Source organism: Anabrus simplex, chromosome 6 (assembly GCF_040414725.1).
Source record: "Anabrus simplex isolate iqAnaSimp1 chromosome 6, ASM4041472v1, whole genome shotgun sequence".
Classification (NCBI taxonomy): domain Eukaryota; kingdom Metazoa; phylum Arthropoda; class Insecta; order Orthoptera; family Tettigoniidae; genus Anabrus; species Anabrus simplex.
In genome coordinates, this window is record NC_090270.1 from 283159220 (window position 1) to 283184581 (window position 25362).

The window sequence follows — 25362 nt, forward strand, 5'->3', positions numbered from 1 at the left end:
ACAGTGTAAATATTTTAGTAACATATGATATTTGTAGCAACTAGATTTCATTTCTATATTTACTGGAACTATCCAGATAGTTGTAACTTGAATTTTTGAACAGGGTGTATTGGCCTTGTTAGTTGTGTATTCTAGAAAGTATGTTCTGACTGTTCTGGAAATGGAAGATTCGCAATCATGCGTATTCGAGAAAATTATTTATACTTCGCGACTGAAGTAGGAGTTGTGATTGGTAAATCTGGGTGGCGATAGGCGGGCTCCTGCATTCTGATTGGCTACTCCAAGGCCAGGATTTCCTTTTTAAAGAGAGGGAGGCATCATTTTGTGGTCTGTCTGTCTATTCTCCTTCACTTGACTGTCCGAAGTTTTGACGTCGTCTCGCTACCGGGATGGGCCACTTTGGGGTAAGCACTCTCGATTTCTGTTCCACCTTAAATTTCACTTAATGTTCACTTACCTTTTCATATAGGAGTTTGCTCTAACCTCACCCAGACTCGCCACTCTAATTATTTCGGATGCCTTAGCCTTTCAGCTGGGCTTGCCTGTTTGTTTCTGAGGCATTCCCCTTTCCTTGTTTCACTAAACTGGTAAATTGTAGTTTTATGTATTTACCTTGGCGTTTTGCCTCTAGTAGTTCCGTGTCACTTGACATGTTTAGTTTTGTTCAGATATTTTGAAAGATACGTTTAACTTCACTCTAAATTGTATTGTTTAACTTCACTCTAAATTGTATTGTACGACTTGGGTTGTAATTAGATGTATGGTATTTGCTTGACTCTTTGAAATTATAGAAGCTATTGTCAAGGAACATCCACTTTGTGTGTCTCAAGGAACATGTAATTTGTAGTTCAGAAGTTCGGTATGACTGAAATTGTTTGGAATTTGTTTGTAAAGTGCTTTGTAAATAATGTTTTGGTAAATAATATATTTTGAAAATCAAGGATCAGGGTTGATTTTCCGGAATCTGCAACCTAAGCCATCTCCATGCCCTTAGTAGGTTCCCAGCTCCTTTCACGTTCATGGGTTTTTATCATCAAGTTGCCCCCACTTATATTTACCAGTGGTGTTATCGGTGGAGTTCCGCGTAGTTCATCAGCTGTTTTCTTGTGTGTGTAGTGTCTTAGGTACCGTGTAATTGCACTTACTTTCCTCCCTTTACTGTGTTTGTTGTAGCCGCTGAAGTAACGGTTACAAATACGACTGGAAACTTGGGTGTAAATTATGATTATTCTCCTAATGTTAACTGTCCTTTGATATACTTCCACAATTTTGTGGTGCGTATAGAAATCTATTAAGCACGAATGTAAAAGACAGTAAGCTCATTGGATGAATGATGCTTTTGTGCAGTTTGGAGTTGAGCAACTCATATCTTCAATGTTACAGCTATCATAGTTAGGAGGATTAAAGCCACCACATTTAACTAGAAATGTAGCTTTCTTCCAGGGATGCTTAATCATATTATTGAATATGGGGCATCTGAACTGGTTCGGCAAACTTTTTCCATTGACAAAAACAGTATACATCCAAAGGTTGGAAAGGAAAGCTGCACCAGGTGGAATGATTGTTACCTGTATGTGTTTATCAGGAATTACAAACAGATTTTGTTGATGTAATGAAAATGAATCTAAAACCAGACAACGTAGTTCCAACATTTGGACGGAGACAGTTATCCCGCCATTGTTCAAGAATACTCTTGCCCTTTTTGCCCGATTTTGAACACTTTGTATGTATGTTAGGAGATTGGATCATCTGTTGCACAGGGGACTAGATGCGCTGCTTGGCTCGTGTTAGACAATAAAAAAATGGGGAGAAAAATTTTTCCTTTCCGTGCAGTGGGCTGAATTGTATATGAATGTGATATTCCAGGTGGTGGTTTTACTCCAACAATTGTGTTTCTTTCACTGATTCCAGATAGTCTGTGTGAATTTCATAATTAAATCCATATTGGTTGTTCAGAATTTCAGCTGATGAATAATTTGAAGAATCTTGTCATTGAATTCAGTACCAAATGTAGTCACAAAACTCTCAATCTCTTCTGGCAATTGAGCTTATTTGTTTGTTACAAAGTGAGTAACTTTGTGATTAACAACCTTGTGAACCACCTTGAAATTCCAAACTTGGGTTGATCCAGCATCGAAAGCAGTCAATTCACGAGCTCTAGCCTTGTGCATTGTGCACGGCCATTAGATTAGCCCTTGTCTCTTGAAAATTAGGCCACACTCCTATATGAGTTTCTCACATTTTGTTCCTTGTTCATAATATCTCTGATAATGAAATAGCTGGTGTTTTGACCCTTCTGAAGTGATGCATGATTGTTTTCATTGATCCTCATTTGTTTTTAGTTTTAGTTACTTTGGCATAATCGAAAGGAACATTGTAGTCTTCAGCTATGTCATATTGTGCTCCTTGGCTGAATGGTCAGCATAGTATTCTTCGGTTCAGAAGGCCCTGGGTTCAATTCCCGACTGGGTCGGAGATTTTAATCTTAAATGGTTAATTACCTTGACTTGAGGACTGGGTGTTTTTACTGTCCCGAATATCCCTGCAGCTCACACATCACACACAACACTATCCTTCACTACAATAACATGTAGCTTCTTACACACGGCAGATGCCGCCCACACTCGTCGGAGGGTCTGCCTTACAAGGGGTGTACCAGTCTAGACATAGCCACACAAAATTATTATTACTATTAGCTTCATCATCACTCAAAAGCTCATAAACAGGCTTGCCATTGGTAGTTTCCTTGGAAGACATTTGACCAGTTCTTCATCTTCTAGGATTTCAGCTATAGTGGTGTCTTCAAGTTTTTTGATGAAGTGAAAAATAGAGTTTTGCAGTTTCTTTTTCCTTGTCATGTACTTCATGTGATGAAGGCAGTAATTCAGTCTGGTATAACTGTTGATCTATAACTGTTGAGCTTTGATAGTTTCCCAGTATACTCGCATTTTCTGCTAGTGTAACTCCTTTCTCTCATCTGTCCAGGGAGGTACCTTTCTTCTGGGGTTTTTCCTGAAATCCATAGACTTCTTTCAGGGCGTGTTGTACAGACCGTCTATCTTGAAGATCTGATATTCCTAATTCTTCAATGTCCTCAGTTTCTGTCAGTCAAGTGGTACGAATCATCTTGTTCTGCCAGAAGGCGATTGGTCAGTCTTTTGGGATTACAGACTATGAATCTAATGTTACATCCGTATTGACAGTTGAACTTACAAAATTGTACAAAATTATTTTGGTATACTCCTTTTCAGTACTATAATATTTTTACGTCCAATTAAGACGAAAGTTTACACAGATAAGACATGTTTCGACCCGGCATTGGGTCATCCTCAGTAAGACACACATAATGAATGATCGTTAAAACAGTCTTGATCACCATCTCAAAGTTTTTAACATTCATCATGCTTTTTAAGAAAAACTTTTTAACTAACATTTCATTTTGTATTCCCAATGTTTTAAATTCATTATATATGTCTTACTGAGGATGACCTAATGCTGGGTCGAAACATGTCTATGTCTGTGTAAAGTTTCGTCTTAATCAGATGTAAAATATTATAGTATTGACTAGGAGGATACCAAAATAACTTTGTGCAGTTTTGTAAGAAGTCTTTTTGGAGGCAGTCTTACTATATGGCCATAGAAAGCTACTCTCCTTTTGCTGGCACAATCAGAGAGCCTTTCTATATATTCGTAGAGCTCGGAATTGTACCGTCTATGGAATTCCTGATCTTCCTTTACCGGACCTAAGATCTTCCTGAGAATTCTCCTCTCTCTGACTTCCAGTTTTTATTATTATTAGTTATTACTGTTATAGATCACAGTATGCACTAACAAACGTAAATAACTACTTTAACGGGCGAGTTGGCCGTGCGGTCAGGGGCACGCGGCTGTGAGCTTGCATCCGGGAGATAGTGGGTTCGAATCCCACTGTCAGCAGCCTGAAGATGGTTTTCCGTGGTTTCCCATTTTCACACCAGGCAAATGCTGGGGCTGTACCTTAATTAAGGCCATGGCCGGTTCCTTCCAACTCCTAGGCCTATACTATCGTCACCGTAAGACCTATCTGTGTCGGTGCGACGTAAAGCAACTGCCAAAAAAAAAAAAAAAAAAAACTACTTTGGAGTCGGACAGAATAGTGTTCTAATACACTGCTCACAGATTATCTCTGACTCCTTATCTGTAGTGAACAAGTCATTGTGGGCAGCTAAAACTTGCATTACTGCTATCTAGTGGATCATTTATCCTTATTCACAAACAATTAGATGAAGAGCTGCTAGGCACTTAGCGAATGTTCCTTGTAAGAAGTCCAGCAGATCCTTTCTCTTCTTCAGTTTTCTAATTGTTGAACTACTCAAGAAAGACCTGTGGCACTACAGCTTATGAAGAGAATTGTGCCTGGCTAGATGACTTCTACCCAGTCAGGTGGTTCGTAGATATTGGAGTCGCACATAGTCAGCATATCATCTTCAGCCATATTGCTTGACATTCATGACCAGGCCCACTGCCATTCATATTAGACAGCTTCCCAGTCAGTCTCGCAAGGTTAAATGAAATCCATTCCAGTCTTTAGTCTGTAGATTGAATTAGTTGGACTAACTGAAAATTGAACCCTTGGCTTCTGGGCAGGTTCACTACTCCTATACCATGGGACTGGCTCTAGATTTAATTTTTGTTGCCTGATGATACATTGAGATGTCTATGCTATAATTATAATTTTGTGTGCTATTGCTATGCTGGTGCAGCTCTTGTAAGGTGGATCCTCCGATGAGGGAGAGTAGCATCTGCCGTGTATGGAAATTCATGTGTTGTTGTGGTGGAGGATAGTGTTGTGTGTGATGTCTGAATGGAGTGAATTAACCATTTAAGATTAAAATCCCTTGACCTGGCCAGGAAATAAATCGGGACCTCAGCTACTAAAGGCCGAGAGGATGATTATTCGGCTAGTCGGATGCGTCATTGATTGCGATAGGCAGCTTGATGTTCCATTTCAATTTCATATGCCCTTGCAGTGTATTTCTTCCTTGCTTCTGAGAACTTTTTGGACAAATTCAATATTAATTTAGTCATTTTAAACCTGCGCTCTATAGAAAGTTGGACAGCGGACTGAAATGGCTGTCATGAACCACAGGAAACCCTAAAGAAAATACAGTTAAAAACCTTGAAACATATGCCACAACCAAGTTATCCTCAAGTTAAGGGTCAATATATAAATCAGTTGAAATTATCAAATTACACTTATTCTTATTCTTTTTCATCTTCATCCATTCCCTTTTCCAGATTCTCTCTGGGTAGTCTAGTGTATCAAAAAGCCCTCTACCTTACTCGATCTTTCTACCATTCCTCTTCTAGTACTTTATGACAAATATACCAAATTACTCTCGAGTTGAAATTAAGTAGTAAAAGAATTAAAGAGGTGTTCCAAAACTAGAAACAAATGACCACCTCTTTCAGAGAACATTCACTTATTCTCCTAATTGTGTGCGCTAAAATCACATATATATATATATTGTACCAGGAATGCCTATGGCCTGGAACATAGTTTTTAATTAGAATATTTGCAGCGGGGCGGCTCAAACACGTGAAGAACGCGCGAGGTAACGGGACGGCACAAAGCCACAAGCAAGAAGCGAGCGAGCTACGCCACCGGCTGCAAGCACATGGGATGATGCGATTATCACGTGAACTTTGCCTAATCGTCTAGAATGTACCACAAGGTATTTTATATCTTCTAAACCCTTTGAGGTATTTAGAAATGAAGTACATTGTCATGTAGCTCGTTATTTAAATGTCAACGTGCTCAAATTTCACGTAAATCGGTTCATGGATTGTTGAGATATGCAGCTACAAGGAAATTGCATTTTTCCACGAGGACAAGCAGCTGACCTCAACATTCTGTATAAAAGGACAGGTCCTGGCGAGGTATAAGCAGTTACAAATTGCAACTCACAGATGACAGACCGTCACGCTGTCTCCGCATACGGGTCTCGAACCTAGTAACTTCGTTGTCATACTCGTAAAATTTATACAGTATTTCAGAACTTAGAAAAATTCCAGTGTGTGCCGAGATGAACTTTAACATTTCACAGTGTTAGCTCTGCACTTATATTTTGAGATTCACGAACTTAAAATTTTTCGTGATCGAAAGTGAATGACTTTACTTAGCCTTTTCTTGTATTGAAACTCACACTTGACTTACTTTGAACTGTGATAGTGGACAACCGAGTGAATATTTCGGTTATTTTATGAGAATTGAGTGGACTACTAACTCTGTTTAAGGGAAATAATTCATATTATCCTTAATTCCAGCAAATCAAAAGGATGATTGTGATCTGATGATAGGGAACTCCGCATTTGTTTTAGTGAACACCTTGAAGTCTGAGGTGCAACTAATAGTTAGGGACGTCTGATCTACATCATACTTGTGTTGTGTGTGAACTAAATTTACACTTGGTAACACGATCATGATTCAAACTCGTACGTTGTTAGAAACGAAACATTTGTCATACATCGAGCTTTAAAGACAGTGATGTGAATTACGTGTGTAAATAGGATGAACTGTTTGATAAACTGTGTCTTGAACTGTGCTTCTAATTAATAATGCCATAATTATTTTTGAGCTGTGCTTCTAATTAATCAAGCTATAATTATTTTTTGAACTGTGCTTCTAATTTTGAATCTGTGCACGATAAACTGTGATTTGAACTGTGCTTCTAATTACTTTCTACTAGTGATTTAACATTTTTCACTTAGTCAAATCATGCTTATCCGACACTCGTAACATACAGTCAGTTGAACTTCCTCGTGTTCGCGAAACTCATTAGTGATACCAGAAACCCTGACCGAGTGTCTACTTCACCATATCATCCTGATGTTGGAGATGACATAGGAATTAACATGGTACATTGTGGGAGGTGGTATGTAGTACTATGGTGGACATCATGACATCAGAGGAATTCCAAATGCTGTTCGCTGAACCGCATTTTCCAGTTCCAGCATCAAGACTATTCAGGTGATATGAGTGCATTTACCAACAGACTTTTATCTCAAAGATTGAACTGTAAAGACAGTGATTACTTCATTTTCAACAAACTTTCATCACCAATTAGAAGTCATACAATTCACGTAATTTTTCAAAGAGTTAAACAGTACTCGTAAATTATAAAGTAATACTAGACTTAGCGAGAAGAGTAACTTTGTTCTTTTATTTCAAGTGTTAACTTTAGAAAGAATATAGGAGTTTGAAGTGCTACATTCTAAAGACTTTAGGAATTTGAAGTGCTAACCTTCTAGAATGACTGTAGGAATTTTAATTGGGATGGTGGGAGTAGGGTATGAGTCCTAATTGTAAGAAGTAGTGTATTGTGTTGAATGGGTGGAGCATTTTTGGAAATAAAGATATATTGATATTTTAATATTATATGATATTCAATACAGATTTAAAATGAGATTTATTACTTGCAATAAGTGGTATGTTCCGAGCTGTCAGTGGAGAGATGGCGTGGGAGGACATCATTAGACGAATACGTTTGAGTGGTGTCTTCAAAAGTAGGAAAGATCACAATATGAAGATAAAGTTGGAATTCAAGAGGACAAATTGGGGGAAATATTCGTTTATAGGAAGGGGAGTTAGGGATTGGAATAACTTACCAAGGGCCATGTTCAATAAATTTCCAATTTCCTTGCAATCACTTAAGAAAAGGCTAGGAAAACAGATAGGGAATCTGAAACTGTCTCAACTGCCTTAAATGCAGATCAGTAGTGATTGATTGATTGATTGATTGATTGATTGATTGATTTATTTATTTATTTATTTATTTATTTATTTATTTATTTATTTATTTATTTATTTATTTATTTATTTATTTATTGAAGTGCTAACATTCTAGAAAGACTTTAGGAATTCTAAGTGATAATATTCTAGAAAGACTTTAGGAGAATTACTTTCCAAGTGAAGTGATATTTATTTTGCGAACTCTATGAACTTAATAAAAAGAGTGATTAGTTTCAAATTTCATTTATTGCCAACATTCACAAAAATTCATAATATTGCTGGAATCAGACAACAGTAAATCCAACAGAGGAAATTTAAAGTTAATTTGTATTTTCAAATGCGAAATAATGAAGTTATTTGTGCCGTAAACAAGTTGAATAAACTTAACATCTTAAAAATAACATCTATTATTTCGCAATGCGAACACCTTTGTCTGTACCGGCTCCTGAGAACTGAACACTCCCTTAGATAAGTCTCATGCCCCTTTTCCTATGACTTTTCCTGGTACAATATATATATATATACCCACACACACCCACACACATTACTTGATTCGACATTTCTATGTCCAATACTTGCAACTAGGCCCTAAGCCTATCTTGAGTCTGTAATTTCATTATGGAATCTACCCCACTTCTTTCAGCTAATTTCTCTACCAAAATTATCATCAGATAAAAATTTTGACTGAGCAAGTTAGCTGCACAGTTTGGGTCGTATAATTGTGAGCATGCTTTCGGGAAATAATAAGTTTGAACCCCACCATCAGCAGCCCTGAAGGTGGTTTTCTGTGGTCTCTTATTTTAACCCCTGACAAATGGTGGGGCTTTATTGTAATTAAGGCCACAGTCCCTTCCTTCCCAGTCCTAGCCTTGTCCTATCCCATCATCGCCATAAGACCTAGCTGAGTCGGTGTGATGTATAACCCAAACCAAAAAGAAACTAACTTATGAATGACCTGATGGGAGATTACTTCTTGGGAATTGTATTTCAAATTATAGTGTTCTAACCAGCCTGGTTGGTTATTAGAAGCAACTCATCTAACCTTGTCAATTAACATATTTTTTTTTTTTTTCCTCCTTTGCAGGTTGATAAACATATTCGAAGGTTGGACTCAGATCTTGCTAGGTTTGAAGCTGAAATTCAAGACAAAGCCATGAGTAATTCTAGAAATCAGGATGAATCAGGAACTACAAAAAGTAAGAATCTAATTGTAATTAATTTTGAATTTTTTGTCATCCATATAGTTTTTTATGGTGTGAGTGCCTGTAGAAATTTGTTAAGAAGGAAGCCATACTTTTCAGTGTTGACTTAGTCAAATAGGACATAAAAAACTTTCCAGTCTGTCAAACACACAAAAATTCAATAAAAAATTATAACACTATAAACATACCTGTAAAAAATACACACTATTACACAAAGAATGACATGCTTCGTTCTACAAGAACATCCTCAGATTCTATCAAATCACTTAAATCATGCAAAAATATGTACAGTACTGTTTACATTGCATAAACTTGTCAATGATAGTTGGGTGATAATATGAACAAGTATTAACAAATTATGATTTTATATGTATTCAACCAGCACCGTATTAACATAATGAAAAACAAAATTCTGTACTTATCTGGATTGCAAAAGCTTAGTCCATTGTCACCAAACACTATTTCATGACTGTGGTCAAGGAAAAGTTTGTGGAAGATATTGGGCAAAGCATGTTGTTCCGCAGAGAGGGGAGGGGCTACTGGAACGTTGTGGATCCTTCCTGTTGGATAGGGGAGAACAGGTCAGTACTTTTTTCGTATTATAATCTAACATACTGTGCTGTGGAGAGGGGATGGAGAAGTAGGGGCAGGGCGATGTGTGTTGTGGAACCTTCCTTCATCTACTGGGATTGGGGAGGTTGGGGGGAGAAGGTTAATAATGTATTTATGTATTATGGATAAGTGCAAGTTAATGATTCAATAAGTGCGGAATAGAAATGGAGAGTATCTATTAGATGTTACTTTTACGGTAAACCATACTAGAAAAAGCTGTTAAGCGCTAATGTAAACAATAAGTGTTGACCAGATATTATGTAAGAGAGCAAAGAGCGGGGAATTCTTTAAATGTGTATGTTCATTTAGGTTGGTTTCGTTAGCTTTTCTTGTGACGTAAATTTTAATTGCTTCCTTAATATTCAAATATTTACTTTTATTTTCGATGTGTAAAATATTGAGGTCTGTGTTAATGTCAGTGAAATGGTGTGAACTGTCGTATATGTACTCTCCGAAGGCTGAGTGCCGATTATGTCTTCTTTGTATCTTGTGTGGAAATTACGTTTTGTTTGTCTTATATATGTGGCATTGCAATTAGGTTCTTGGAGAAAGGGTCTTTTTTGTTTGGGTTGCACTTGCTCACGTGTCTCTGCAGTGTGTAGCTCATTCTAAAGGCTGCTTTAAGACCTTGTTTAAAAAAAAAATATTAGCTACTTTGTATGTGTTCTTGTTAACGTAGTTGAGAACCATGTATTTTTCCCTGTGATATGATGTGGTTTCCCGGGCATTTTTCTTATGTTTATTTAAAAGTTTATTTACTGTGCTTGGAGGATGGTTGTTTTCTTTCGCAATTTCATTATTTGTATCTCTTCAATGAAATCCGTTGTGTTTATTGGTATGGAAATAGCTCTGTGTATCATAGTATTCAGTCCTGGTATCTTGTATGTGTATGGGTGGTTCGACTCGTTGTCAGTAGTGTGTGACGTCTGAGTGGGCTTTCTGTATACTTCGTAAGACAGGTTTTCATTATTCCTACTGATTGTGATGTCTAAAGAGTTTCTGGTTCCATTGCAAACTTGATGGACTTGTGTAAAGAATTTAGTGTGTTTAACAACTGGTGTGCATTAGTGATGTCATTATCATACATGCATATTACGTCATCTGCGTGTCTGTTCCAGTGTACGATTCCTTTTGAATGTTGGCTGGTTAAGAAGAAGTTTTTGAAATTATTAAGAAAAGCTGTTATACCTGACAATGGTGAGCCTGTGGCTAACCCTTCTTTTTGACAATAGATTTTGTTATTGAATGTAAAGCAATTTTGGTTAAACATTGTCCTAAAAAGGCTAATAATTTCCTTGGTAAAGTGTTTTCTGTAAGAAGATTTTTGATAATTTTAATGGATTTATCTACTGGTATGTTGGTGTACATGATGATGTCAATTGATATACGTGTGCTCTCTGTTATTTTAAGTTTATTTAGTTCTCTAATTAGTTCTAGGCTGTTTTTAATTGATCTATCTTCTTTAAGTGAGATTTTCTCTTTTAGAATTTTGTTGAGTTGTTTGCTAAAATTATAACTTGGTGCATCTTTAAGATATACTATTGGTCTAATGGGACACGAGTTTTTGTGTATTTTGGGGAGGAATGTTTATGTGCCTACTAGTTAGCACATGATGAAGAAATCAAAGAATATATGAAGAGATAGATGATTTAGTACAATACGTAAAAGAAGATGAGAATCTAATGAACTGGAAATGGCGTGTGGCTTTTTAGTGCCGGGAGATCCCAAGACGGGTTCGGCTTGCCGGGTGCAGGTCTTTTGATTTGACTCCCGTAGGCGACCTGCACATCGTGGTGAGGATGAAATGATGATGAAGACAACACATACACCCCGCCCCCGTGCCAGGGAAATTAACCAATGATGGTTAAAATTCCCGACCCTGCTGGGAATCAAACCTGGGAACCCCCCGGCACGCTAACCATTTAGCCATGGAGCCGGACACAAGAATCTAATTGTGATGGGAGACTGGAATGCAGTGGTAGTCCAAGGAAGAGAAGGTAATGCCGTAGGAGAATTCAGACTGGGACAAAGGAATGAAATAGCAAGGGGAGGGTTCTTAACGTGGGGAGTTTGGGATTTTTGATGGTGAGGTAACATGGAGAAAGTACTGACCTTCTCTCTCCTATCCAGTAGGAAAGATCCACAACGTTCCAGTAGTCCCTCCCCTGCGTCCCCTCCCCTCTCCGTGGAACAACATGCTTTGCCCAAAATCTTCCACTAGCTTTCCCTTGACTACAGTTGTGAAATAGTGTTTGATAACAACGGATTAAGCTTCGGCAATCCAGATAAGTACAGAATTTTGTTTTTCATTATGTTAATATGGTGTTGGTTGATACATATAAAATCATCATTTGTTAATACTTGTTCATATTATCAACTAACTCTCTATCATTGGCAGGTTTATGCAATACTGTACATATTTACACATGATTTAAGTGATTTGATAGAATCTGAGGATGTTCTTGTTGAACGAAACATATCGTTCTTTGTGTAACAGTGTGTATTTTCACAGGAATGTTTATAGTGTTACAATTTTTATTGAATTTTTGTGTGTTTGGCAGACTGGAAAGCTTTTTATGTCCTATTTGCCTGTAGTAATTTCATTGTTAATGAACCGTGATCATTGACCCGGAGGCTTAGTGGTTGTATGAGTTGGAATATTCGTTAATATGACATAGGAGTCAATGTAATAGATAAGATAAATGTTCCACCGATCAATACATTTATTGTGGATGAATTATTACACTAGTACCGGTTTCGACCTATCTTGGCCATCATCAGCTAGCACACAAATTTACAGTCATGGGATAAATTACAAAGAAGTTACTTAAGAACATCCGGATGTCTGATAAAAATGGAAGTAAAATATATTGCAGTATGTTGCGTTAAAATAGCTCTGATTAAAAATAGTGATGGTTAGAATAAACTAAAACCTATTGATTGAGCATGGGCATGAGTACATAAACACATTAAAATATATATGCCACATCATAAGACACTAAAAATATATAGCACATTAAACACATTAAAACAAGGTATATTTTAAAAAACGTCTATTAAAATTTGAGTTCATGTTGCGTTGCATTCATTCTTCAGTCCTCTTGTGGTTCTTGTGTTGATTAAGTTGAATATCGAGAATGTTCTATGGTTGATATACTTTGTATTGGTATGTTATAAGAACTCTTGTCAGTAAAATTTGAAAATTAAGTTGATGTAGCAAGATAGGTTTTAATATCAGAGTAGTTGGTGGTGACACTTCTCTCGTCTATGCACGTTATATGGTCGTTATCTGTAAAGAAAAGCTAATATGAGTATAGCGTATGTATGAATGTATATCGTATGTATGTATGAATGCCTTAATAACTTATAAATAATAATGACATAGGAGTCGTCGTTCTTTTACTCTGATGAGCAAGACTACATATCACTGGTTGCTTCAGAGGTGAAATCTGACAGGGCTGTATGTAAGGCTAGCATCTGTTTCATAGATATTCGCAGGAATTATCCTATAATATTTCCATTGCAAGAATCTATGGGAGTGAACAAGTGACCTTTACATTTTAATTTGTTGACTTCTTATTTTAAGCAAGTAGGTTTTTAAATGCATAGGGAATAATAAGGTAAATACACTTGTAGACTTCATATTAAGGTTGGTTTCATGATAAAAATGTACGAAGGTGGATCAAATATAAACACGAATTTGAATGTACCACTGCTGTTAGTAATCGTTCTGAGGTGGGGCTTTGCCAGGATGTTGGTGAGAGTGTCTGGAGAAGGGGTTTGTGCACATGAACGACAGTGGAGAGCTGGGCTGCTTCAGTACGCCATGAGTGAGCAAGAGGTGCACATGCCTGTTGCTCAACACATTATCAAATTTCTTGCAAAAGAGGGCACCAAACCTTCCAAAATTTTGAGACTACTTCACGCACAGTTTGGGGAAAGGAACACTTTCACAGACTCAAGTGTATGAGTGGGCTAAAAAATTTGTGGCAGGAAGAGAAGCTGTGGAAAATGAACCTCATGAAAAGAGACCGCAGACAAGCATTACTGCAGACAACATTGTTGCCATTCGTGACATTATTGGTGAAAATCGGCAAATAAAAATTTGTCAAATTGTTTTAGCCATAGGAATAAGTTATGGAAGTGTTCAGACCATCATCCGAGATGAATTCCATTTCAGAAAATTGTATGCCAAGTGGATTCCTCGTCTCCTCGACCAGGAACAAAAAACTTTATGCCAGGAAGCTTGTCAGAGACTCCTGCGTCGCTACGAGGAGGATTTATTGTGTCTTATTGTGACTTGTGATGAAACTTGGGTGGATCATTACGCCCCAGAGTCAAAGCAAGCAAGCAAGCAAGCAAGCAAGCAAGCATGGAGTGGTGGCGAGGAGACGAAGCAGGTCCGGTCAAGGCCAAACAACGCCCATCTGTTGGAAAGGTGCTTGCACCCGTTTTCTGGGACTCCGCGGGCATTTTGTTGGTGGATTTTCTTCACAAACAAAGGACAATTAATGCAGCCTATTACTGTTTTTTGGATTAAGCAAAAGCTGCGTATCACAACAGCCGACGCCTGCAACTGATCCGAATTGTCTTTCTTCTCCATGACAATGCAAGTCCGCGTACTGCCACTTTAACGCGGGAAAAACTAGAGGACATTCACTGAACACTTCTGGAACACCCTCCGTACAGTCCAGATTTATCGCTCTGCGACTACCATTTGTTTGGACCACTCAAACAAGAACTAGGAGGACAGCGGTTCGATGATGATGCAAGTGTAGAAGAGTTCATGCGCAACTGGCTTCGCACACATCCTTCTTCTATCAGGACGGCAGCAAAAACTTACCAATTCTAAGGTGCAAATGTTTATCGAAGGCAGGACACTATGTAGAAAAGTGATCTCTATGTGACTTTTTTTTGGTTGATGCAGTAAATTAAAAAAATAATTCCTGTTTATATTTGATCTGCCCTCGTATATGATTAATTTTGAATATTTTGTTATCCATGTCATTTTCTTGGTGTGAGTTAGTAATTTCCTGGTTAATGATCAGTGGACAACAGCCTAGTGGCTTAGCAGTTGTATGAGTAAGGATTTTAATTAATATGATTAGGAGTTGACCTCCTTTTATTCCGATGAGCAAGACTACACTTCCAACGATATAGCATGTTTTTTACATTTCTGAATGGGCCGTGATTAACCTCAAAGTTTCTTAATTATGATTCATTATTGTTGAACAAAATTAAGCAATTTTTTGTATATAAATTTTTCACTATACAGGAGGGGTTCCCAACCTGGGGGGGCGTGCCCCCCTAGGGGGGCATGGGGCTTTAGCAGGGGGGGGGGGCGTGAAGTGATTTCCGAATTCATTTTTTTAAACTCGAATATTACAATTTTGTGTAATAAACGTTTTTCGAATCTCTCCAAGTGATTGTCGCGCCAAGTCAATCGTTCAAAAGCACTGGTAATTGCCAACTGTTGCCACAAACCTGTACGCAGCTGCGAGGTTGGAGGTGAAATAAGGAATTTGCTGTGTTGTGAGGAGCAAAATGAAGCCTGAGAGCAGGTGCGGGAACAAGACCACGCAACGCGCGTTCAATTGCACACTTTGTGGACGTACTTGCGTGAAAGTATACTATGACCATACGTGACATGTTTCAGCTCATCAGTGATGTAGTAGTTGCTTTCATTTTCCAGTATCATTGTTACATTTTGTACAAGGTTTTTCTCATAAACGAAATATATTACATGAAGGAGGTACTCGTATAAATGACTGTATTATATCAAATTGATCTAGTAGCGAGAACAACAGGAGATACGGCAATAATAGGCTAAATTAGAATACATTTATTTAATATAACATGTTAGGCTATCATGGCTAGCGTGAAATTCTGTCTAGGGCTACTGGTATTTTGGGCTACAATTAATTAATGTTTAACCACAGCAGTTAATGAAACAGTGGCATTTTCTCACCAAAGATCTTAACTGGCAATAAGTTATTACAGTCAGGAGTTGACATTAACTTTGAAGAACAATGAATCAGAGTTTCAGAAGCAACAAATGAAGTGGAAGTTCCTCCTTCCCTCTCACTGTGCAATATATAGACTCGTCTGTGAGTAGCTCGTCCTTGAATGCTCTGTTCCCACCCCTACACATTCTTATTCTTCCCTTGCAGTCAAATTGGCGAGAGCTACACATTACAACTATTCCATCAGAGATGGCGCAGTAATGGCCATGACAATATATCGCCGGTAGACCATCAGTGGCAAAGCTCTTCAACTGTTGATTCTGTAAATACAAAGTATGTTACAAGTGTTATTATTTTTTATATCCACCTATTCAATACAAAGAGATCTTTTTAGAAATTAAATATTATTATAAAATGTTAAGAGACATGTTTCACCCATATTAAGGGCATCATCAGCCTCAAACTCAAACCTGTATGGTGAAAAATCAGGATCCTGATTGCTCTTACAAGTCATAAAAAGATGATATCATTGTAGGTGTCTGTCCAAACATACAAATTGTTAGAATGTCCTTGGCTGAAATTGCAGTATCAAGCTGCATGTCAAAAGTTCACACGATTATACTTTCTGGAGCGTTGAAAAACTTGTTGGGGTAGAGCAATAAACAGCTCAGTCTTTATAACGAAACAGAAATGTGCCTCCTTGAATATTCCTGTTAGAGGATAAGAAAAAGCAAAGCTGATAAACTGTCACAGATGCCAATTTCGTATGTTGTGAAAAGACAACAGCCTTCTTAAGTGGCTGTTCAGCTGCCTATAGTCTATTTAACTGGCTAAAGGAGTGAAAGTCGAATGCGTTATGATAAGATAACTGTCTTCCTTAAGTAATTGTGGGAGCAAGGAAAAAGCATTCGGTTGTCTATAGATGTATTTGTCTTGTTTGAAGGAGCGAAAGTCGAAGGTTTATCGACGCTGATAGAGCTCTTTGGTCTGAATTCCTTTCGTCCGTAAAGATGTAAATTAGTTATGGAAAGGTTACTTGAAGAAAAACAACGTTATGTGTAGGTTCATTTATTTCTTTACATCTTTACAGACGAAAGGACTTCACACCAAAGAGCTCTATCAGCGTCGATAAACCTTCGACTTTCACTCCTTCAAACAAGATAAATACATCTATAGACAACCGAATGCTTTTTCCTTGCTCCCACAATTACTTACGGAAGACAGTTATCTTATCATAACGCATTCGACTTTCACTCCTTCAGCCAGTTAAATAGACTATAGGCAGCTGAACAGCCACTTAAGAAGGCTGTTGTCTTTTCACAACATACGAAATTGGCATCTGTGCCAGTTTATCAGCTTTGCTTTTTCTTATCCTCTAACAGGAGTATTCAAGGAGGCACATTTCTGTTTCGTTATAAAGACTGAGCTGTTTATTGCTCTACCCCAACAAGTTTTTCAACTCTCCAGAAAGTATAATCGTGTGAACTTTTGACATGCAGCTTGATACTGCAATTTCAGCCAAGGACATTCTAACAATTTGTATGTTTGGACAGACACCTACAATGATATCATCTTTTTATGACTTGTAAGAGCAATCAGGATCCTGATTTTTCACCATACAGGTTTGAGTTTGAGGCCGATGATGCCCTTAATATGGGTGAAACATGTCCCTTAACATTTTATAATAATATTCAATTTCTAAAAAGATCTCTTTGTATTGAATAGGTGGATATAAAAAATAACAACACTTGTAACATACTTTGTATTTACGTACATTTCAGTACGGACCTAACATGAGAATTATAACGTGTAATGTTGATTCTGTGCCTCGTATACTTTTGCAGTGGACGTGTCAGTCAATTTGTTTATTGTTAGTGTTGTGTATGCTTCGCTGTAACAGTGCGACTGTGTGAATTGTGTTATTTAATATTGTGACTTTTTTTAAAAATTGATAACAATGTCCAAAAAGAGACTGTACAATGATGACTACATTAAATATGGCTTCACAGTCGTCGAACGGAACGGAATACAACAGCCTCAATGCGTAATCTGCCACTGTGTTCTGAGTAACGATGCGATGAGGCCTGTGCGTTTGGAGAGTCATTTAAACACGAATCATTCAGGCTAAAAAGATAAACCCACAGAATTTTTTGCAACTAAACTCACTAAAACGTATGAAATTAGATTCATCGGTTACTTTTAACCAAGAAAATGAGAAAGCAGTGGAATCATCATATGAACTAGCTCTTCTGATTGCTGAAGACAAAAAAAGCACACACAATTAGGGAAACATTAGTAAAGCCATGTATGTTATTAGCCGCAAATATAGTTTTGGGTGATGGGAGTCGGCAGAAATTGTCTACAATTCTCTTTCTGATAACACAGTGAAGTGCAGACTTCAAGAACTGTCAGAAGACATTAAAATGCAAATTTTGGAGAAGGTGAAATCATCTCCAGTCTTTTCAATTCAGTGTGATAAAACAACCGATGTGGCCCATTGTTGTCAACTGATTGTATATTGTCGATTTGTCGAAAGTGGAATTTTAAGAGAAGAAATGTTATTCTCCCAATGTTTGAAAACAGCTTCGAAAGCTTGTGATGTGTTTTCTGCCATCGATAGTTTTTTCCAAGAACATGGACTTTCCTGGGAAAATTTAGGGGGTGTATGTACGGATGGTGCACCTGCTATGATTGGGTCATGTTCTGGGTTTCTCAAATTGGCCAAAGATAAAAATCCAAACATCATGGAAACCCACTGTATAATTCAAGGCAGGCTTTGACGGCCAAAACCTCGCCCCAAGATTTTAATAACACTCTAAAAGTCGCTATAAGCATTGTGAACTCTGTGAAGACAAATTCTTTAAGGCAAGATCGTTTGAAGCCCTTTGTGTTGACCTTAAGCCGATCACAGAACTCTCCTTTTCCACACAGAGGTTCGCTGGCTATCAAAAGGGAACATGTTGACTTGGCTGTTTGAATTAAAGTCGGAAGTTGAAATTTTTCTTCTTGATGAAAGTAAGAACGATCTGTATGAAGTGTTTACTGATGCCAATTTTGTCGTCTCATTGGCATATCTTTGCGATGTTTTTTAAAGCTTTAAAAAATTTGAACTTAAATCTCCAAGGCAAAAACCCCAATATTATGCTTGCTTATGATGCCATCAGAGCTTTTCCGGGAAAAAAGTACAGTTATGGAAACACCGGCCTCAGTTGAACTACTTCTCATCCTTTTACCGCCTTAATTAAATTTTGCCGGAAAATGAACGTGATCGTAATAAACTTAAGGTGCAAATTCAGTCACATTTGGATTCCCTGGCACAAGAATTCAGTTTCTACTTCCCTGATATCTCATCAGATAAATGGTCCTGAATGTTAAAAAGAAATCCGTTTGCCATTGACATTGAAGCACTGCCAGCACAACTTCAAGAAGAAGTCATAGATTTGAAGTGTGATTCATAGCTAAAAGATGATTACAAAATATTAGGACTGGGTGACTTTGGGGTAAACTGTCTTGCATTGTATCCTGAAATAGCCAAAGTAGCATTGCGTGTCATTTTCCCTTTTTCAACGACATATTTATGCGAGTCAGGATTTTCAACGCTGAGTGTCATAAAATCAAAGCAGCACTGTCGGCTTGATGTTGCAAGTGATCTCCGTTGTGCTCTGTCTATTGTCAAACGAAACATACCGAATATTACCAAGAGAAAACAGTGTCAACCCTCTCAGTGACATTTGTTGACTAATTTAAGGATTTATTGTAAAAGTGTGTTCTTTGTATTGTACTAAAATGAAGTTAGTATGTCATAAAGTGCTTACTTTGTATTATATTTTCATAAGTAATTGAATAATGGAATAATTCATTAGGTTAGGTCTATATCCTCCACATCAGTTTATTGGTGAGGTTATAAAAGCGATTGGAGGGGGGGGGGGCATGACCATCCGTATCTGAAAAGGGGGGCGTCAGCTGGCAAAGTTCGGGAACCACTGTTATACAGAATACAATTTTTAAATCAATGTTCACAATGTCAGTTTTGATTTCGGCCATTGTTCATCACCTTAATGAACCAAAAATCATGCAGCGTTGGTAATATTAAGCATGCAGTGGCGAAACAAACAATTTCAGTTCAGTGTGATTACGTATAACCAAATATTTAACTATGACAATACTGGAGAGCAGTATATCAAGCGCATTGAGTGGAGTACGAACAGCGACGGCGGCGATGTCTAGTGGTATGGTGTGGCAAGCCCAAAACTCATACTTGTCATCGCTACAATTGAGGAAAAGCCGTTTCACTATTGGAAATCTTTGTTAAAATAATTGAACAATGAAATAATTAAGAAAGAATTTTTAATATATACAAAAATGGCCAAAGATTAATTGAACTTTGTGCAGGTCATGGACTCATTTTGGAAACCACCAGATTCATGAGGCGACCACATAAACTTATGGCATAGAAATGCCCTAACGTAAAATTGGGAGAGTTTCAGATTGATCATGTTGCTATGGATAAAGATTATCTGAAGAAATTTATAATGTCAGAGTCCTCCGTGGGGTAGACATTGACTCGGATCATTATACCTCAAAAATAAAAATCAACACCAAAAACGAAACACAAACGTAATCATCTGAAAGCAAGGAGAAATTATCATCCCAGTTATTTAATAAATAATAAAATATATTTAGAAAGATCCAAAACATCTTTAAATGACAAATTAGAGATGATGATCAACAAACTTAAAACCATAGCTGAAGAAATCGCTCCAATTAAAAGGAGAAAATAACATGCGTGGTGGAACGGGGAATGTGACAAAGCAATTCAAGCAAGGCACAAGGCATGGTTAAATGATCAACAGAGGAAAACAGAAAAATCTCGAGAAGAACTAATTAACATAAAAGTAATTGAGAAGTCTCCACCTTATCAATACATTAATTTATTTACTAAAGTAGTAAATTCTGTCAGTACCGGTTTCGATCCCTAGGGGATCATCCTCAGCTGACACGCAAAAAGATTTATATAATTACTAAAACATCACGTATGGGAGATTGTACCTTCATTAATAGTCCAATTGAATCAGACATTGAAAGATTGTTTGTTGATATATTAGTGGATTCATCTATTGGCTTAAAAATACCATTGTGTGAGGTATATAACTTTGTTATGTCTAGGTTATTGAACATCAAGTGGATTTTACACTTGTTCACATTAATTATAAAACTGAGATAAAGTTTACACTTACATACACTAGTGTTTGTAATTGTTGTACAGGCTTAAAACTCTATAGTATTGAGGCATATTGGTTCATTGTATCTAATCTAAAAACACCAAGTAAGTTTTTACATTTCTTGCATTAATTCTGGGACGTTACATTTTTGTGAAACTAGTCCAATTGGACCAGGAGTTAAAAATACTTATTAAAATAGAAAGGATTCTGAATTTAAAATTCCTTGTTGTATGATATATGTTGCCTCGTGTACCTATTTTTAACGTAAAATGGGGTTTACACTTCTTTACATTAGTATTATAAAATATGTATCAACATTGTCTTATAGTGTACAACATAAAGTTTTGATCCGACATAGCAAGCCGGTTAAAAATATTTATATACCAGGTGAAGTAGTAACAAATGGAATAGGTACAATTCCTTATTCTAATTTTCACTGTTTACATTACTACACTGCACTGGTGAATTAGTAAGTATATTGTAAGTCGAAGCTTATGTTGCTTTATCATTAGTTGCGATTTTCATGGATTGTTGCTAGTGATGAAGTTATCTTGTTTTGTAAATATCATTGAAGAGTTACATATGCTGTCACCAAGTCAAATGGTGACTGTTATGATTTGAGTTGCGTTTGATGTGCCGTGCATCTTGAATGAAGTTTAAATTGAGAATATGCGTTTATAGTGGTGATAGCGTGGAGGCTTCTTATATGTTGTAGAATGTATCTATCTGCAAATAGAAATAATCGGTGTGAGAGATAGTGTATGATAAACTGTGGAAGGTGAGTTGTGTGTTGGATTACTTACGTTGAGTGCTGGTGCTATGTGCTCTGTGCGGCTGCCTGTCGAGATCTGTTTCGTGTTATCCTGGGACTGTAGTTAGCGGCGGTGGAGGGGAGGTTTGGAGGGATGGGAGGAGTGCTTGTGAGGGGAGCGGAGTTGGAGTAGGGGGAATCTTTAGGCGGTTCATTTGTATGTGTAGGTCGTTGTTTGTTAATTCTTTTTAGATAATCATTTGTTAGGAGGGGAATGACTGCATTGAACAGGATATTATTTTTATCTGTGGTTTCATTTAGATTGAAATTTGGGTTGACGTATTGATCTAGATTTATGTAGAGTTCTTCTAGTATGCTGAGTAAGGGGCTCTTCGGATTGGTGTTGAGAATTTGCATGTCATTGTTGATATTTGTGAATCTATGTTTTTGGTCATTAATATGTTGTCCCATTGCTGAAAAATGTCTATGTTTGACTGCATTTATGTGTTCATTGTATCGTATTTGAAAGTTTCTCCCGGTATGTCCTATGTAGCTGGCTCTGCAGTCATTGCATTTCAGGCGGTAGACACCTGAGTGGTGATATTTATTTATATTATTGACCGATTTGGAATTGTATAATATGTTAGTGTTGCTGCGTGTGGTTTTGTATGCTATTTTCAGACCTTGTTTTTTGAAAATATTAGTTATGGAATGTATGTGGTTGTTATTATAGGTAAATAATACATAGTCTTTCTTGTCTTTAACAGTTCTGGTTAACTTGGTTTTTGATTGGTTTTTTATTTTGTTAATGATTCGGTTTATCGTTTCTCTTTTATATCCGTTTTGTTTAGCTATTTCATGTATTAGATTCAATTCTTTGTTTAAATCTTTTTTCGTGAGTGGAATATTGTATGCTCTATATATCATGCTATAGTAAGAGGCTTTTTGTGGGTGTGTGGGTGGGTAGAACCTATTTTTATTGTGTTGGATGTGTGGGTAGGTTTCCTGTATATTTTATATGTTAAATAGTTGTTGTGTCTAGTTATGGATATATCTAAGTAATTTAATAATAAACACTTTATTAATCATCATAATTCATAAAGACGCAAATTGTGCATTGTATAAACAAAGTTTACAATGGCGAAAAATGAAAGTATCCTCCTATTCAATACATCATATATTCCGTCATTAGACGGAGTAAACAAGTTCAGACATGTTTCGGCTCGTTTGAGCCATCTTCAGTGAAAAAATTAGGGGGGTTGGAATAATTTACATAATATGAATTGAAAAAATGCTAAAAAACATAATGAAAGCGCAAATGAAAAAACAAACAAAAGAGAGCCTAGACGGAAACAAAATAGCACAAATATACAATATTTACATCAATATGCAGAGTAAAAAACAACTTATTGCAACAAAATTCAGTGAAACAGGAGTTAATTTGAAATAATAATTGATACTAAAAAACTGCGTTAACCTAAGAAACAAGGGAATGAGAAAACAAATGATGCAGATGGAAATGAATGATAGTAGCACATGGTGAGGTTGTGGACCTCATAGTTTACAAATTATTAGTTTATAAAAACGACAAAACAGTTTGAAATCGCTGTCAAAATCCTAGTGGAAACCCATCACATTAAAATGGTCAGGAGGAGAGCGGGAGCAAACATTTTGAGAGAAACCAAGCCTGAATTAACCTGCAGGCGAAAAGCCTGTGATAAGGAGAAAAAACACCTTAAATTTAAGGCTTCAGAAATAGCAGCATTCTTAATATCTTCTCAATCTAGCGGTCCCTTTCTTCATTATTGTTTCATAATGTTGGCTGGTGTTTTGCCTTATTATAGAGGGGTCGGAAGGGCCGCATATATACATCAATAAATATATATATATTTCATATATACATCAATAAATATATATATATATATAAATAAATAAATATATGCGGCCCTTCCGACCCCTCTATAATAAGGCAAAACACCAGCCAACATTATGAAACAATAATGAAGAAAGGGACCACTAGATTGAGAAGATATTAAGAATGCTGCTATTTCTGAAGCCTTAAATTTAAGGTGTTTTTTCTCCTTATCACAGGCTTATCAGGCATATTAGCTGAAATATACATAGAATACCTAGAACATCTAGAAATTCAAAAACTAGACAACATCCCCTTTTGGTGCAGATTTGTCGACGATGTATTTGTAATAATAGACAATAGGCATACCAATGAAAATCAAATCCTAGAACAATTAAATAAAATAGATCCCCACATAAAATTCACTATGGAAACCAAAAATAACAACACTACAAATTACTTAGATATATCCATAACTAGACACAACAACTATTTAACATATAAAATATACAGGAAACCTACCCACACATCCAACACAATAAAAATAGGTTCTACCCACCCACACACCCACAAAAAGCCTCTTACTATAGCATGATATATAGAGCATACAATATTCCACTCACGAAAAAAGATTTAAACAAAGAATTGAATCTAATACATGAAATAGCTAAACAAAACGGATATAAAAGAGAAATGATAAACCGAATCATTAACAAAATAAAAAACCAATCAAAAACCAAGTTAACCAGAACTGTTAAAGACAAGAAAGACTATGTATTATTTACCTATAATAACAACCACATACATTCCATAACTAATATTTTCAAAAAACAAGGTCTGAAAATAGCATACAAAACCACACGCGGCAACACTAACATATTATACAATTCCAAATCGGTCAATAATATAAATAAATATCACCACTCAGGTGTCTACCGCCTGAAATGCAATGACTGCAGAGCCAACTACATAGGACATACCGGGAGAAACTTTCAAATACGATACAATGAACACATAAATGCAGTCAAACATGGACATTTTTCAGCAATGGGACAACATATTAATGACCAAAAACATAGATTCACAAATATCAACAATGACATGCAAATTCTCAACACCAATCCGAAGAGCCCCTTACTCAGCATACTAGAAGAACTCTACATAAATCTAGATCAATACGTCAACCCAAATTTCAATCTAAATGAAACCACAGATAAAAATAATATCCTGTTCAATGCAGTCATTCCCCTCCTAACAAATGATTATCTAAAAAGAATTAACAAACAACGACCTACACATACAAATGAACCGCCTAAAGATTCCCCCTACTCCAACTCCGCTCCCCTCACAAGCACTCCTCCCATCCCTCCAAACCTCCCCTCCACCGCCGCTAACTACAGTCCCAGGATAACACGAAACAGATCTCGACAGGCAGCCGCACAGAGCACATAGCACCAGCACTCAACGTAAGTAATCCAACACACAACTCACCTTCCACAGTTTATCATACACTATCTCTCACACCGATTATTTCTATTTGCAGATAGATACATTCTACAACATATAAGAAGCCTCCACGCTATCACCACTATAAACGCATATTCTCAATTTAAACTTCATTCAAGATGCACGGCACATCAAACGCAACTCAAATCATAACAGTCACCATTTGACTTGGTGACAGCATATGTAACTCTTCAATGATATTTACAAAACAAGATAACTTCATCACTAGCAACAATCCATGAAAATCGCAACTAATGATAAAGCAACATAAGCTTCGACTTACAATATACTTACTAATTCACCAGTGCAGTGTAGTAATGTAAACAGTGAAAATTAGAATAAGGAATTGTACCAGGGGCGTATTCTCCTTGAATGCAAGGCATTCATTGCATGCGTTATGATAACACAAAGAACTGTCTGATTTACGATTTTAGGTTGTTTCAGGTCAAATATTAACGATTTCATCTCTCAGAAGTTCAAAAG

General features: G+C 36.8%; 1 protein-coding gene across 2 annotated transcripts in view; it reads left to right on the forward strand.

Annotated features, from left to right (window-relative positions):
- Ing5 (inhibitor of growth protein 5) overlaps positions 1–25362 on the forward strand; it is a 206863-nt gene that overhangs the window by 31678 nt on the left and 149823 nt on the right. For both annotated transcript variants that reach the window (XM_067150450.2, XM_067150451.2), the window contains exon 3: positions 8856–8967. In XM_067150450.2, coding sequence (XP_067006551.1) covers positions 8856–8967 — 112 coding nt within the window. The remainder of the gene's footprint in view (positions 1–8855; positions 8968–25362) is intronic.